This window comes from Anser anser (assembly GCF_964211835.1).
Source record: "Anser anser genome assembly, chromosome: 13".
Taxonomy (NCBI): domain Eukaryota; kingdom Metazoa; phylum Chordata; class Aves; order Anseriformes; family Anatidae; genus Anser; species Anser anser.
In genome coordinates, this window is record NC_139734.1 from 11,036,747 (window position 1) to 11,050,703 (window position 13,957).

Genomic DNA, 13,957 nt, shown 5'->3' on the forward strand with positions numbered 1-13,957 from the left:
TTATGTGCCATATTTTTTGAAAATTGGTAATATTTTAGTTTTCTAGAACGTGTAAGTAACAATGACTACAGTTAAAGTCTAAACAGAAATATTTTCTCTACTTATTTTGAGATTTTTAAAGCAATCATTTATAAGGATTGCATCAACATCAGTTAGCAGAGGAAGATCAAACTTTATTGAAACTGCTTGCATACAAAATATATTGCACTATAACCAAACAAATGTCAACATAAAATCCAATCTGTTGTAGCTAATATGTACAGAGAATATTGCCCAAGAGCAGTTACATTACAAGGTCAGTCTACCTTGGTTAATTATCTACAGTATTTTAAACCAAACAGCTTACAGATGATGTGTGCAAGGTACCAATTTCTGTTTTCAAATACTATACATTCCCAAAATAAATAACTAGAAATCAACATTAATGTTTGGCAATACTTTTTAAGACATTTTTATATTTGTTAAATCATGTGCAGTTTGTTGCCATTTTTAGTATGCTCACCTGTATGCAAGGAAAACAAAGAATGAAGAAAGCAAAAGAAACAAAACTCACAAAATACATCAGAGGCAAGGTCAAGTTTGTACAATTCTGTACACAATCAGTGGCTCTCCTTCTGGAGTAATTTGAATAAAATGGATTAAAATGGAGGTCCTTATACAGCTTTGCCCAGTGAGTTTAATGCACGATCAAAAACAAAAGAAAGCACAGCTCCTCCCACCACTTCCCACCCTTCCCTGGTGTATGACTGTACTTTAGATCTAATTCTGCATCGCCTTTCAATGGGCTGGTAATTCAGACCTTGTACCTCAAAGTAAGATGGATTTGTTCTACCCCCAGTATCTCCAGTTAGTACACCTGAACTTTTCAGAGTGGCAATTTTCTTCCTACCTCTCCTGAAATAGTCCCCAAATTAAAATAGAAATTCAAAAACTTTTGGGACGATGAAGAACATTAGCGCTTTAAACTGGTCATCCGGCCAAATAGCAGGCACACATTACTAGCTTGTGAACGAGTTACATTTGTTCCCTCAGTAACAATGAGTTTTTTAGTTTTCCACAATGGAAAGGTTTTTTTTTATTTCTTTTTATAAAAAAAAAATCTGTACTGCCTACAAAGAAAAAGTTACACCCCTTTTTCAATAACACTATTTGCCAAATCTTCAGTGCAAAATTTCCTATTCTTATAACTGCCTAACCCAATGCTTATGTAAGGAAAAAATTATGGAAAGCATGCACTTGTCTATAAAGTACTAACGTCTGACAAGGATTGCTACATATATTTTACATTTAGTGTTACCAACTCATCTTCCCTGATTTCTGCATCCAAATATAATATTCCTACCTGCCAAGATATAAAAAAGGCACAGATCATACAACTTTTTTGCTAATGAAAATGACAATTGTTACATCACACATTTTTCAGGGTCCACTAAAATACTGAAAAAGGTGGACCAGAATGTGAACTGACACAGGACATAAAACGACATAGCATTTCATGAAGAACTTGTAAGTTAGATTGAAAACAGAAGCCAATTTGATTACTGCAAACACTATTTATTCTGAAAATTGAAATTGAGCAGTGATTTTGACCCGATGCGTTAAAATGGTACAACTGAACAGAAAGTTTACCAATGCACAGCTCAGTATTTTTAAAACAAACAAAAAGATTCTTTCATTGTTTGAAGTGCAATATGTACTTGAAAGCGATTTTCGGAAATTCAGATATTTTTATGCAAATATTTGAATAACTTCTTATTCTGAAAACAACTGCATACTGTTGATGTTAAAAAAGGCTAACAGAGAACATATGTTCATTTCATGCCCTGCGCCATCTTGCCTACTATTTGTCTTTGGCCTAACAAGTTTCTCTAATGTGGAATAGGAATTACTGAAACAGTATAGGAAATATGACTTCAGAATTATGCAGTTTAGGGTACTCCGTTCACCAACGGCTGTTGACCATCTGCGCTGTCCGCTTTCTCTTTCTTCTGATTACGTTCTTTACCCGTGCGCAGCCGACTACCTTCATTGGAGGTATTCTGTAATGTTTTAGTGTGGACACTCCTTTCATTATTGCAGTCAATTCTGATCTGGAACAAGTCAGAGTTATATAAAGCATTCTCCTCCTTTCATCCACCCCTTATGCATTCATTACCTTTGCAGCTTGGCAGGAGTGCTGTTTATTAAATCATCAGAAGACACAAAATAGTAACCCACCCTTAAGGCTCTGTTAAAGGTAACTAGCTAAAATGGAGCATGTCTGATTCTTTTTCTGTTTGAAAATGCCACATACTTTTGGCCATAAAAGAACAAACAAACCCCCACAAACACTCCAGTCTACCTGGTCTTAGAAAGCTCTGCTCCCTCACCAAAGCAAAAACATACTGTATTTGTGCAAGATCAAGTTGAAGAACTTATAGTACACAGAATTTGGAAACATCATTTCACTTTTACTGCAAGTTCCTAGTTGTTGTATAGAAATATTTATTTTTGAAAAAATAAACACAAATCATGAAATGATTTCACATTTCAACACCCCAAAAATCTTCTCAGCCATCTAGTAAACCCGAAAAAAGATTTCTTATAATCCACCAAAAACTTATGTGGCTTTTATAAATGGCACTAAAAATGTTCAAGGGAGCATTTCGAAAGCAAGATTTTTATGCTTGTAGGGGGTAAGCTCTTAAACTCATTTCTGGCTTATTCCTTGAAATATTACAAAAATTTATTACGACTTGATCAGACAGGTTTCAATCATATGTAAGTATTTATTTTAATGTAGAAAGAGTATCACCTCCTCCATATCTCAGAGTAACAGACAAAAATCATGACTTTGGTTAAGTTCTCCTTAGTTTTTTTTTTCCCGTCTAACATCAACATTCTCCTTTATCTGCTTCATCCTCCTTTACTTACTTAAAATTTTGCAAGTGAATTGCTGACTAACTGTGAAAGTTGTGTGGCCATGTACATGCATATATTTTTTTTTTTGCATGCTATTTGTTCCAGGTGTGTATTTACATCCTCAAGTTTAGCACTCCCACTTCAAGAACAAAGCATTTGGTCACATGCTCCAAATTTTTCCTTTTTTTTTTTTTTTTTTTAAACAGCCTAAACCAAGACATTGAGAATCATCTGAATCTCCCTCCAGATCCATGACTCCTTGTAACACCATATAGAAGGTGGCAGCTACAGCTGCTCATTATTCCTCCCTCCTAACACAGCTCATCCTGTGTGGTAAGAAATGGTAGGTCTGCACATTAACACAAAGCATTTCCATTTGGGGAAACTTAACATATATACATAAAATATCATCATGAATAACTTCACCCAAGAAAACACTTGAAAAATCTCTATCAGTATCTTTATAAAAATCTATAAGGTCAATATTGAACTGTTTCTCCATTTATATTCTTAACTTGCTTTCTAGATTGCATAGCTTTGAATTGCAAACATTTAGTAATAAAGGTGCATTTAAAAGTGTAAACTTTTTCACTCTGGAGAGTTTGGCTACAATACAAGCACCCCCCCCCCCCCTTTTATTTAAAGCATTAAGTATTCTTTTTGCTCAGTTATGCTCCTTCATTTTGAAATGAAAAACAAGAACAGAAAATGCTGTGACAAGGGAAAGTGAAAAATAAAAAAGCTAATTAGAACAAAGAATCAAATACAGCTGTCTAGTAAAACCTTAGGACTCATGATCAGTATTCTAACTCAAGGGAAAGAGCTAAGTTCCAGAAATAAGCTCTATACTGTAATTTGAGTTGGGGTCAGTCTGAGCTAGCTTCAGAAGACAAGTTTCTCATCTCAATTCAACTCAAAAATTAAAATTAAACTGCACTACTCTGAACTTTTAAAAACTGCCAGCAAAACAAAGTTGTTAGTTCCAACATTAGGAAGCTGTATCTTTACACAACTTGAGATATCAAGATTCCTGTCTATAGAATACAAAACAATACAGAACTGTGCTATTCCTCTAAACATGATTAGGTAACAAGGAACCAGAAGGCTACTTTGTCAGCTGCAGTTTTGAAGAATCCCATGTTAGTACATACACACTAACACTTATGCATCTTTAAACAGTGCAGAGTTCTAAGAAGAGGAAAAATTACCTGAAGAGATCCATCTGCTGTTCTCCCTTTTGCATCTCTTGAATTACGCTGACGGTTATCTGTTCGTGACTGTTCATCGTTTCCTGCAGAAAGAATTAATCAACTAGGTTTTTCCAGTAAGAACATAGAATTTTCTTGTATTCAAGAAGTGCACAAGCATAACAGTTAATTACTTGAAAATTTTCATCCTAAGGGACATTAAACAAATACCCTTGATCACATAACAACAATGTTCAAACTATGGCCCAAGTACCATCACAGAAAATCTTTTCATGCAGTAAATCACAGTAGACAAAACCACCATTTAAATCCAGTATAGTTTAAGAAAGACTTTTCTTAGTTGCCCTCAGGAGACAAATGTCTCTCAAAACAATCAACCACAGGAGAGAAAAGCGCAGTCAACTTTGGTAAGCTTTAACATATTTACAGATCTTTCCAGGATGGCTAGGAGGCTAAAGCATGTTTTAAGACAAGAGGCTGAGGAAACTGAGTTTGCTTAAGGATAACACTGCTAACCTTCTCTTCTTCAAAGAGAAGTCTAGATTTACCTTTGAATCCTCCACGACCCCGTCCTCCTTGGCCTCTTGCACCACCTCCACGTCTTCGCCCATCCCCTCTACGTAGGTAGTTGTCTCGCTCCTCTTCTGCTGGGGCTAATGACCAATCGCTAAGTTCATCTCTGTGATCAGATTCTGTTTCAGAAGCATTTGATGCTTCAGAATTAGTTCCTATCAAGAGGATAAAAAAATCCAAAACGTGCCAGTGTAGCTAAGCATGAAAATATTACAGTAGAACGGAAAATACATCTGTACACTTAGAGATTTCTCTTTTTAAAACAGTTTTGAAATTTTTGCCTCTATACATAATGCAGAGATGCGTATAATATGCATTACTTCTTCAAAAAAGTCAATATAGACATTGTAAGTTACAAGTATGTTTCAGGTTAAATTATCTGCCAGACTTTTATAGTTAGTATTATTACTATCCATTATTGAATTTATTGTGCAAATGCAGTTAGTAAAAAATCACATCTAGTCATATTTAAAAAACTGAAATTCCTGAATTTAACTTGTCCTGCCTCCCCTCAACCCACCATGAAACAGCCTGTAACACACACTACAGAAGCAGAAACTAAAGTCAGAATGCTGTAAATGTATCAGATTCAAAATAATTGTCCATTACATAATTTTTGTAGTTAACAGATCACTTTTGCTGATAAAAGTTCATTCTTTTTCCAAATTTTCATTTTCCTATACCCGTTAGTGGCCAGGTGAACTTGTGTCTTCGAAAAACCATAAAAGGGCTTCACCAGAATAACATTAATTCTGTATTACATTGTGTGCACGTCATCAAGCTCACACAGACAATTCAATAAGTGCAAACATCAGCTGGCCTATGCTCTGGATACTGAGATAACAGATTGCTCTAAAGAAGCACGTTCCTTAGAACTATTCATAAATAAATCATACAAGATTTAAAAGAAGAACACTATGTCGTTGACTATGCTCTTCTAGCAAAAGCACCCAAGTTCAACTTCATGAAGTAAACATCTTACTTTCACTTGCAAGTATTTATACTAAGATAGCCTCTTACAGGGTCAAATGAAAACCAGGTTTTATTAAGAGTCGTTCAAAATACAGATAAATTAAGAATCCTTGCCCTTAGTAGTTCATGATATAGAAGACAGGCTATACTGTAAGAGACAGAAGCTGGAGTAAAATAGAGCTAATGTAATCTAACCTATTGTCATTCAGAATATTTTTTACAGCATAAAGCTCTAAATAATCTCCAAATATTAGTACTTAATTGAATTTCTGTTTGAACATCTGTTTTCAAGTTCCCACAATAGCCAATCCTTAAGTGTTAACTACTAACAGAATGGTATTCAAGAAAGCAAGTGACCAAAGCAGCATCCAATAGGCTTCTACTAAAACTGTAAGCATGCTTCTAGTTACCTACCCGAAGCGTAGCCTGGACCACGTCTGCTGTGCCCTCTGTTTCTGTAAGGTCGACTACCTCGTCCAAGTCCTGGACCATCATCAGTCATATATCCTTTTTCCTTATCTGTACGATTTGGTGGTGGCCTAGAAGTAGCTCCGATCTGTCGAAGCTGCTCATCTATTTGCAGTCTTTCCAAACGTAGCTGGTCCACTTCCTACTCAAACACAAGCATTAAAGGTGATGTAACCATATGTGAATGTACAGACGCATTTCTCAGGAAAAAGAAAAGAACTAACGTATTGCTGTTGAAAATGTATTTAATACTTCCTAAGTCAGCTTTGAAAATAATTTGTTTACCAAAAAACCCTTTTAATGTTTCAAACTGCTGCACAGTTAGCAAGCTCTCCAGTAGTTATACAGACAGGTGAGTGCTGTTATATGACCTTCTGTTCAGAAATGTTAGTACAGCACAAAGAAAAAATCAACTGAATTAACTATGAATTGAAGAATCTAAGAAAAAAATTCTGGGCTATTGAGCACTTTCCACTCCCATGTTAGAAGCCATTTAAGAATCAAAGTAGTAAAACTTTTACAAGAAGCCTTTAATGTAGATTGTAGATTGTGTAACAGCCACTTTTCAACAGCCTTTTGGGCCTGAACGATTTTGTTCATCATCCTGTTGTTACCTTATTAAGTATTGTTAGACAAATTTCAGTGGTAGAGTAGCATCATTCTCCTCACCTTTAAATAATTAAGATGATAATCCAGAAGAACAGTTGCATTAGTGATGCTATCCTTGGTTCCCACAAATACGAATGGTACCATTCCCTACAACACAGTAACATTAAACCTATGATTACTGATTAGGCATCAAATACTGAAGAGAACCAAACATTATTATAAATTTAAAAAAACAATTTTTACAACATGCATAAGCACAAATTCAAAAATGAAACAATACTATATTTACTTTTTGATGCTGACTAAAGGGAATTATCCTTTTCCACAAAAAGATAATCTTAAGAAAATTTAGAGATCAATATCAACATTTATTATTCCCATCAAGTAAAACATTCAAAACACTTCAGGTTTCCTCCTTTCCTTCAAAACCTAATACCACCTGACTGATTATGTCTGCTCTCTCACACCAGCTACTTTTATGCTGCAGGTCAGTAAAGAAGCCTTTGAGCTTTTTTGCAAAGTCAAATTAACACTGTCACATAGCAAAGCTTATCTTCCTTAAGGATCTCTCAAATGGTAAAAGGCACGTAAGTTAGTACATCAGGCAACAACTACTAGCTTACATGCCTGTTACCTTTCAAACATTAAGTGATTCGTTAGTTACCTGAAAAATGTAGGCCTGGAGTTGATCAAATTCTGATGCCTGAAATTACAACCCTTACAGATAAAATATCCAAAGACTAACTCCAGTGGTGAAAAGTGGTCTAAGAAATCTACCTAAAAGAGCCCCAAGTGCTGAAAACAGCTAAGCTTTAGCAGATAAAAAAATAATTTCCACAAGGATAACTCCAGACTAAAACTGGGCTAAGCGTCAATTCGAGAGGTGGGACTATTGCCCACACAAACTTAACGAACTAAACTACCTGAATTTTGTACCAGCTGAAGCCTCACCACAGCAGTACAAGCTTCACTGTAAACTGCAGAAGTCAACCTAAGTCTTGTAAACATTCAGCTGCTGAAACCCATGCATGGGCAGACAGAGCTCAACTACCCCTAACTGAACTGATAACTTTTTAAAAAGTTATTATATTAGGGTATCTCATCATGAGCTTTGAACACCCTTAACTCTTGCTGCATGCATACTCTTTACAGGATTGCATCCAAAAGATTTTTTTGTGTGTCCCTCCACCCGCCCCCAGCAACCCCCAAGAGTGAAACAACTGAGGATAATCTCTCAAAAAGAGAAAAATATATTCACAGCAGGGTGAAGTTCCTTAAAAGCAACAACGAAGTGACATGCCTGTAATTTGTCCTTTTTTTTTTTGGGGGGGGGGGGGGGGGGGGGGGGGGAAGGTGGAGTATGAACAAATGATTAGATCTTGTTAGATCTTACACATTAAAATATGTGTAATATTAAAATAATATTCAGTCCTTTAATCCTAAGGAAACGCTACACTAACTCTAAGCTTTATGAGCTTCAGAAATCTTTTAGCCACTGGTGTGGTTCACTGAAATATATTATCTTATTATCTGTGTCATTTTGTTTCATAAATATTTAATACGACTTGATGAAGAGTAATTACTTTTACACTAAACTGGCATTAACTAGTATATAGTATCAATTTTTAAAAGACAAGACAACTGACTTAAAATAGCATGTAAGGAAGAGGTAGATGCTTGTCACTTTCAGCAGTGAACTCTAGGCATAAGAATGCCAACTCTTAAGAATTTGAGCTAGTAGCAATGTGAAGCAATGTTAGTCCTAGAAAAACTCCAAAGTGCTTATTTATTGAGGCTTATTTCTGCCTTCAAAGCAAAAGCGCCAATCTTCAACTTAGTTTCAGCAGTGAATTCTTATGCCCATAAGTCATCGGCTCAGGAATTTAGAAATAAAAATAATATATACTACTATAAGAAATAAAACCTATTTTAAAAGACGAAAAGCCTGGAGACCTCATATAAAATTATGGGAGTTATGGAACCACACCCAAATTTTATGGGCAGGATTTTGAGATCTCAGTCTTAACAGAAAGAACCCAATACTGAATTAAAAGCAACCTACTGTTCTTCACAAAAAGAAAGTCTGCAATGTATGTGTCTACACACTGGAAGATTCCTACACATTCATTTCAAATATGACAGAAACAAGCTTACAGGTACTAACTTTTACCTGCCAAGTTTTGACATCAATTTCTTCAATTTCTCCTGGTGTAAAACATGACACAACTAACACCTAAAGCAGCATAAGGAATGCCAGTGTTAGCAATGTCATTATCAGGAAAAACAGAAAAAGGAATGCAGAGCTTGGCAGGTGAAAAGGCTTTCAATTCATCTTTAAAAGATGTATTTTGGATTGAAGGACATCAAATTTTTTTTTTTTTTTTTTAAGACAGAAGAATGAAAAAACCTGAAATCCAACTGGAGTCATGACTTATTCTTTTACCCAAATTTTCTTCTGTAGGCAACATCAAAAACTTTGAAAGTTTTAGCCTGCAGCAAAAGCAGCACCCTCTTGCTTATTAAGACAGCTCAATAATTTTAGAGTTGTAAGTTTATTAGAAATAATAATTGAAATAGAAGTGAATCTTTTAAATCTAAACACTGAGTTGACTTTCTTACCTTTTCAAATAGATGTAAAAGTAGTAATGAAGTAAAAAAAACTTACATAATTGCTTAGCCACTTTTTACAGGAAGAAATTGAACTGTGGGTCTTCTGTAATAATTTAATCATGATGATACAAAAGATGAAAAACTACTGAAGCAAGAACGTAAGTGTTCTAGAAATCTATTTCATGTCTTATTCAAAGGTTATTTAATGAGTACATATAAAAATTTTTGGCTAAGAGAGTTTGATCTTTAAAATTCAAGCACATTTCACATTTGAAATGCAGGGACTTTTTGTGAATTGAGATAAAACCTTTTTGCTTAAAGCTTTACTTTCAAACCTGTAACCTTTCCCCCACAACATAACCCCACACAGAAGTGCCTTAAATTTTTAAATTACAAAGTTCAAGACTTCATTAAAGCCTTCTACAAGGCTGGTAGGTAGGAAAAAAACAATTTTACATAGCCTTTCTGTGCGAACATGGCATTTCACATCGTTCATGGTTGTTTTTCCTTTAAATTACAATTCACGTGCTACTGTGAATTCAGATCATGTTTAAAAAGAGGGTTTAGGGATTTATACACAGAACACAAACTTTTCCTTACAATGTAAGAACTTACTAGTAAAATTGAAAGCAGGTAAAACCCTAAGAAATCAGTCTCGAGGCAAATTAATGAATGGGAACAGGAAGATTTGCATATAGTTATTTACAGCTTAGCACATGCCGAGAAACAGTATCACTGCTTCTGACAGGAATAACATGAAATCTCTAAGAAGGTGCATCACAAAGTTTCATACAGCATTTTTTAAAACAAAAATAACAAGTCTAATTTACATAGAAATGCCCCTTTAGCATTAACGGGGAAATACAATTCCATAAGGAAAAAGAAGAGTAATCAGAACTTTATCTTACCACTATGAAAATACAAAGAAAATTTCATTTTAGCACTGGGTAGAATATAACCATCAGTTAACATACATAGAAATCACATGAACTAAGAACATACCTCTTCTTGTGGAATATTTTTATCATTTTCAGCCTCAATTCTCACTCTTACAACACCAGATTTGTCCACTATCTCCTGAATCAGTTTTCCATTTTTTCCTATTACTTTTCCTAGAGAAAGAACATACAAAACATTCCATTTTCAGGGTTTTTCCCCTAAAACCTGAGAGCATTACTATATTCTAGTTAAACACAACAATTCAGTAACAGTGCAAGAACTTGTCAAAATGACTTAATACTCCACAACAAAGATTTAGTCAATGAGCTATGAACTATAATGTCTAAGGCAGCCTGGGACGTTAACTTTGGTAATGTTCCAAAGCAATCACTGCAGCATACAGGAAGAGAGGTACTTTATTATGAAGGTTCATAACTGAGTATAGGTCCCTTCCTTTTCAAAGCTTCTACAGAGAACAAAGGAAATGAATCACAATTCCGTACTTCTGTATTAAATCATCAATCCCATTTTGAAAAAGGGTAGAAAGGAAGACCTGGGGAACTACAGACTGGTGAGCCTCACCTCTATGCCTGGGAAGATCATATAACAGATCCTCCTAGAAGCAACGTTAAGGCAAGGAGGTGATCTGAGACAGCCAGCACAGCTTCACCAGGGGCAAATCATGCCTTCCAGTAGCCTATGACGGAGTAAATGTCAGTCAACAAGGAAAAACCAACTGATGTCATCTACCTGGACTTGTGTAAGGTCTTTGACAGTCTCATACAACATCCTTATCTCTAAACTGGAGAGATAAGAAGGGTGGACTATCTGGTGGATAAGGAATTGGCAGGATGGCTACACCCAGAGAGTTGCTCCAGGTGGAGGCTGGTGACAAATGGTGTCCATCTTTGGACCAGTGCTGCTTAATATCTTTATCAATGACACAGACAGTGGGATCAAGCGCATCCTCAGCAAGTCTGCAGATGACACCAAGCTGAGTGGTGTAGTTGACACACCAGAAGGAAGGGATGACTTCCACAGGCACCTGGACAAGCTTGAGAAGCGCGCCCATGCAAACCTAACAAGGTCCAACAAGTCCAAGAACGAAGTGCTGCATCTGGGTCAGAGCAATCCCAGACATGAGCACAGACTGGAGGAAGAACTCACTGAGAGCAGCCCTGCAGAGAAAGACTTGGGAGCTCTGGTAGACGAAAAGCTCAACATGAGCCAGTGGTGGGTGCTTGCAGTCCAGAAGGCCAACTGCATTCTGGGCTGCATCAACAGAGGGGTGGCCAGCAGGTCGAGGGAAGGGATTGCCCTCCTCTGCTCTGCCCTCTTGAGGCCCCACCTGGAACCCCCAGCACAAGGATGCGGAGCTGTTACAGTGAGTCCAGAGAATGGCCACAAAGCTGATCAGGGGGCTGGGGCACCTCTCCTATGAAGAATGGCTGAGAGAGCTGGAGCTGTTCAGCCTGGAGAAGAGATGGCTCCAGGGAAGTCTCATTGTGGCCTTTCAGTACTTAAAGTGGGGCTTATAAAAAAACATATAGTGACTTTTTACACAGACTGATAGTGTTAGGACTATCAGGAAGGGGAAATAGCTTTTAACTAAAAGAGATTTAGATTAGAAGTTAGGAGGAAATTCTTCACTCAGAGGGTGGTGAGGCACTGGAAAAGGTTGCCCAGAGAAGCTGTGGATGCCCCATCCCTGGAGGTGTTCAAGGCCAGGATGGCTGGGGCTTTGAGCAGCCTGGTCAGGCAGGTGGCATCCCTGCCCATGGCAGGTGGGTTGGTGGAACTGGATCTGTAAGATCCCTTCCAAGCCAAGCTATTCTATGATTCTATGATCTTGGTTACAGATCTATTCACTATCTTGCATGCTTATTTGGCTTTGCTTTGATATGTTTAAATTAACTTCAGAGTAATTTAAGAAAAAACTTTGTTGGTTACATATTTTTTTTAAACTTTTACAATGACCTACATTTGATGTTTCATTACTTTTCAGGTAGAGAACAAAACCAAACCTTGGTTAGTTTGTTAAAAAATTAGCTAAGGTTTTCCTACATTACAGATTCTCTTAGAAACTGAGCTTTTCTTTGGAGATAGTTGAAAATAAGCTATAATTCATTAAAAAGTCAGATTAAAAACAGAAAAATTATACTCTAATGTCAGCAATGCCTACATTTATCTTCGGAACCACATTCTCATTTGAAACAATAAAAAGTTTAGCTTTGTCCAACTTGAACAAACTAGCTTGTTGTCTGAAAATAGACAGGATAAATGAGCTGCTTGGGAGGTGAGTAAGGAAAGGCCGTATCTTGCAATCACAGGAAGAAAGAAAAGCTTAGAAGAGTGATATCAAAGATGTTATGTGCATAGAACAGGAATACAGAATCTTGAAAAAAAACTGCTGAAAAACTTAGGATGTAACATTTTAAGGGCAGAAAATACAGGCTACAAGACTGCTACTGTTTTGTTGGTACAATTAATCCCTGGAGAGCAAATTAAAACCCTCTTTTAGTCGCACAGGACACCAACCATTCAAAGCTAAATAAAGTTTCACTTCTGCATTTCAATTTTTCTACCGTGAACTTTTAAATCCCTCACATTTGTAGAAAACATGACAAAAGATGGACAGTAAGCTCTTCCTTGATCACAAAGGCCTGCTCAGAGAGTCAAAAGCTGATTTGGAATACTTTATTCCCTTACACACCTTCAGTAAATATCACAGCTTGCTAATAAATATTGAAAAGCCTTGGTGGTATATAAAAAGGTCAAGTAAACCAAAACACAAAAATGAACAATAAATTGCTTGTGCCAATGAAAAAATATTTAGTATTTATTTTTAGGTAGAATTCATTAACATACACAACATTCACTAAAAATTATGGACTGCATGCATACATTTTGTAACCTGCATTTCAGGTTATTAATTTCCATGCAGCCTTAAAACAAACTTTTTTTATGTTGCTTGATTTTTTTAAAGGATTATTAAGTAGAAAAAACAGATGCTGAATTTTGTTTTATCTAAAGAAAATGCAAACATCTCAGAAATGCAGGAAAAGGGCCTTTTGCCTTTTTAATGAAAATTATTTAGTTTTCTGGCAAATCATTAGAAGTTAGAAAGTAAATTACCAAACATTGCTTATTTTGGATACTACATATGGTTGGTCTAATTTTATATTAGAAGGGATCTAGGCCAAGAAACAGACTAGAAATGCAAAGCTGCCAAAACCGGAAGTTCAGAGATCTAAACATAGAATAGAAACAAAGAAAATAAAAACTTCAAGTTAAAATAATGATGGCAGCCTATCATTTCACTTACCACCATCAGAAATGTGAGGGAGCGGGATGGAGAACTTACCCTAAAAGCTACTGTTTTTATGTCAACTCCAGAGCTGAGGTGCCACATTCAAAAGTACTTGTCCCATTGCAGAACTCCACATTGCTTCCACACCAAATTTCATATACTGCTTCACAAGCTATTAAAATTACCTACCTTTCAAAGTACATTACAGTGTATGATATTTTCCCTTCTCTTATCTACTGGGTTACGCTATGTATTTTTAATGTTGCTTTATAGCAACAGAAGCTCATTAAAAGTATTTTACACACACACACCACCAAGTGCTGCATGCATTCTTGTGGACTGTCTTGATATACTTGATAATGGAAGT

The 13,957-nt window shown here is 36.1% G+C and overlaps 1 protein-coding gene across 3 annotated transcripts in view; it reads right to left on the reverse strand.

Moving 5' to 3' along the window:
* Nucleotides 1-1,533: 1,533 nt before the first annotated feature.
* FMR1 (fragile X messenger ribonucleoprotein 1) overlaps nucleotides 1,534-13,957 on the reverse strand; it is a 30,489-nt gene continuing 18,065 nt past the window's right edge. The window contains exons 10-15 of one of the 3 annotated variants that reach the window (XM_083797174.1): nucleotides 10,344-10,453; nucleotides 6,792-6,878; nucleotides 6,069-6,264; nucleotides 4,658-4,837; nucleotides 4,110-4,192; nucleotides 1,534-2,039 (exon numbers count right to left, since the gene is read on the reverse strand). In XM_083797174.1, the coding sequence (XP_083653300.1) occupies nucleotides 1,929-2,039; nucleotides 4,110-4,192; nucleotides 4,658-4,837; nucleotides 6,069-6,264; nucleotides 6,792-6,878; nucleotides 10,344-10,453 (767 nt within the window). In that variant the 3' untranslated portion in view covers nucleotides 1,534-1,928. Of the gene's footprint in view, nucleotides 2,091-4,109; nucleotides 4,193-4,657; nucleotides 4,838-6,068; nucleotides 6,265-6,791; nucleotides 6,879-10,343; nucleotides 10,454-13,957 lie in introns of all 3 variants that reach the window. The other 2 variants (XM_083797175.1, XM_083797173.1) reach the window with 2 other exon arrangements.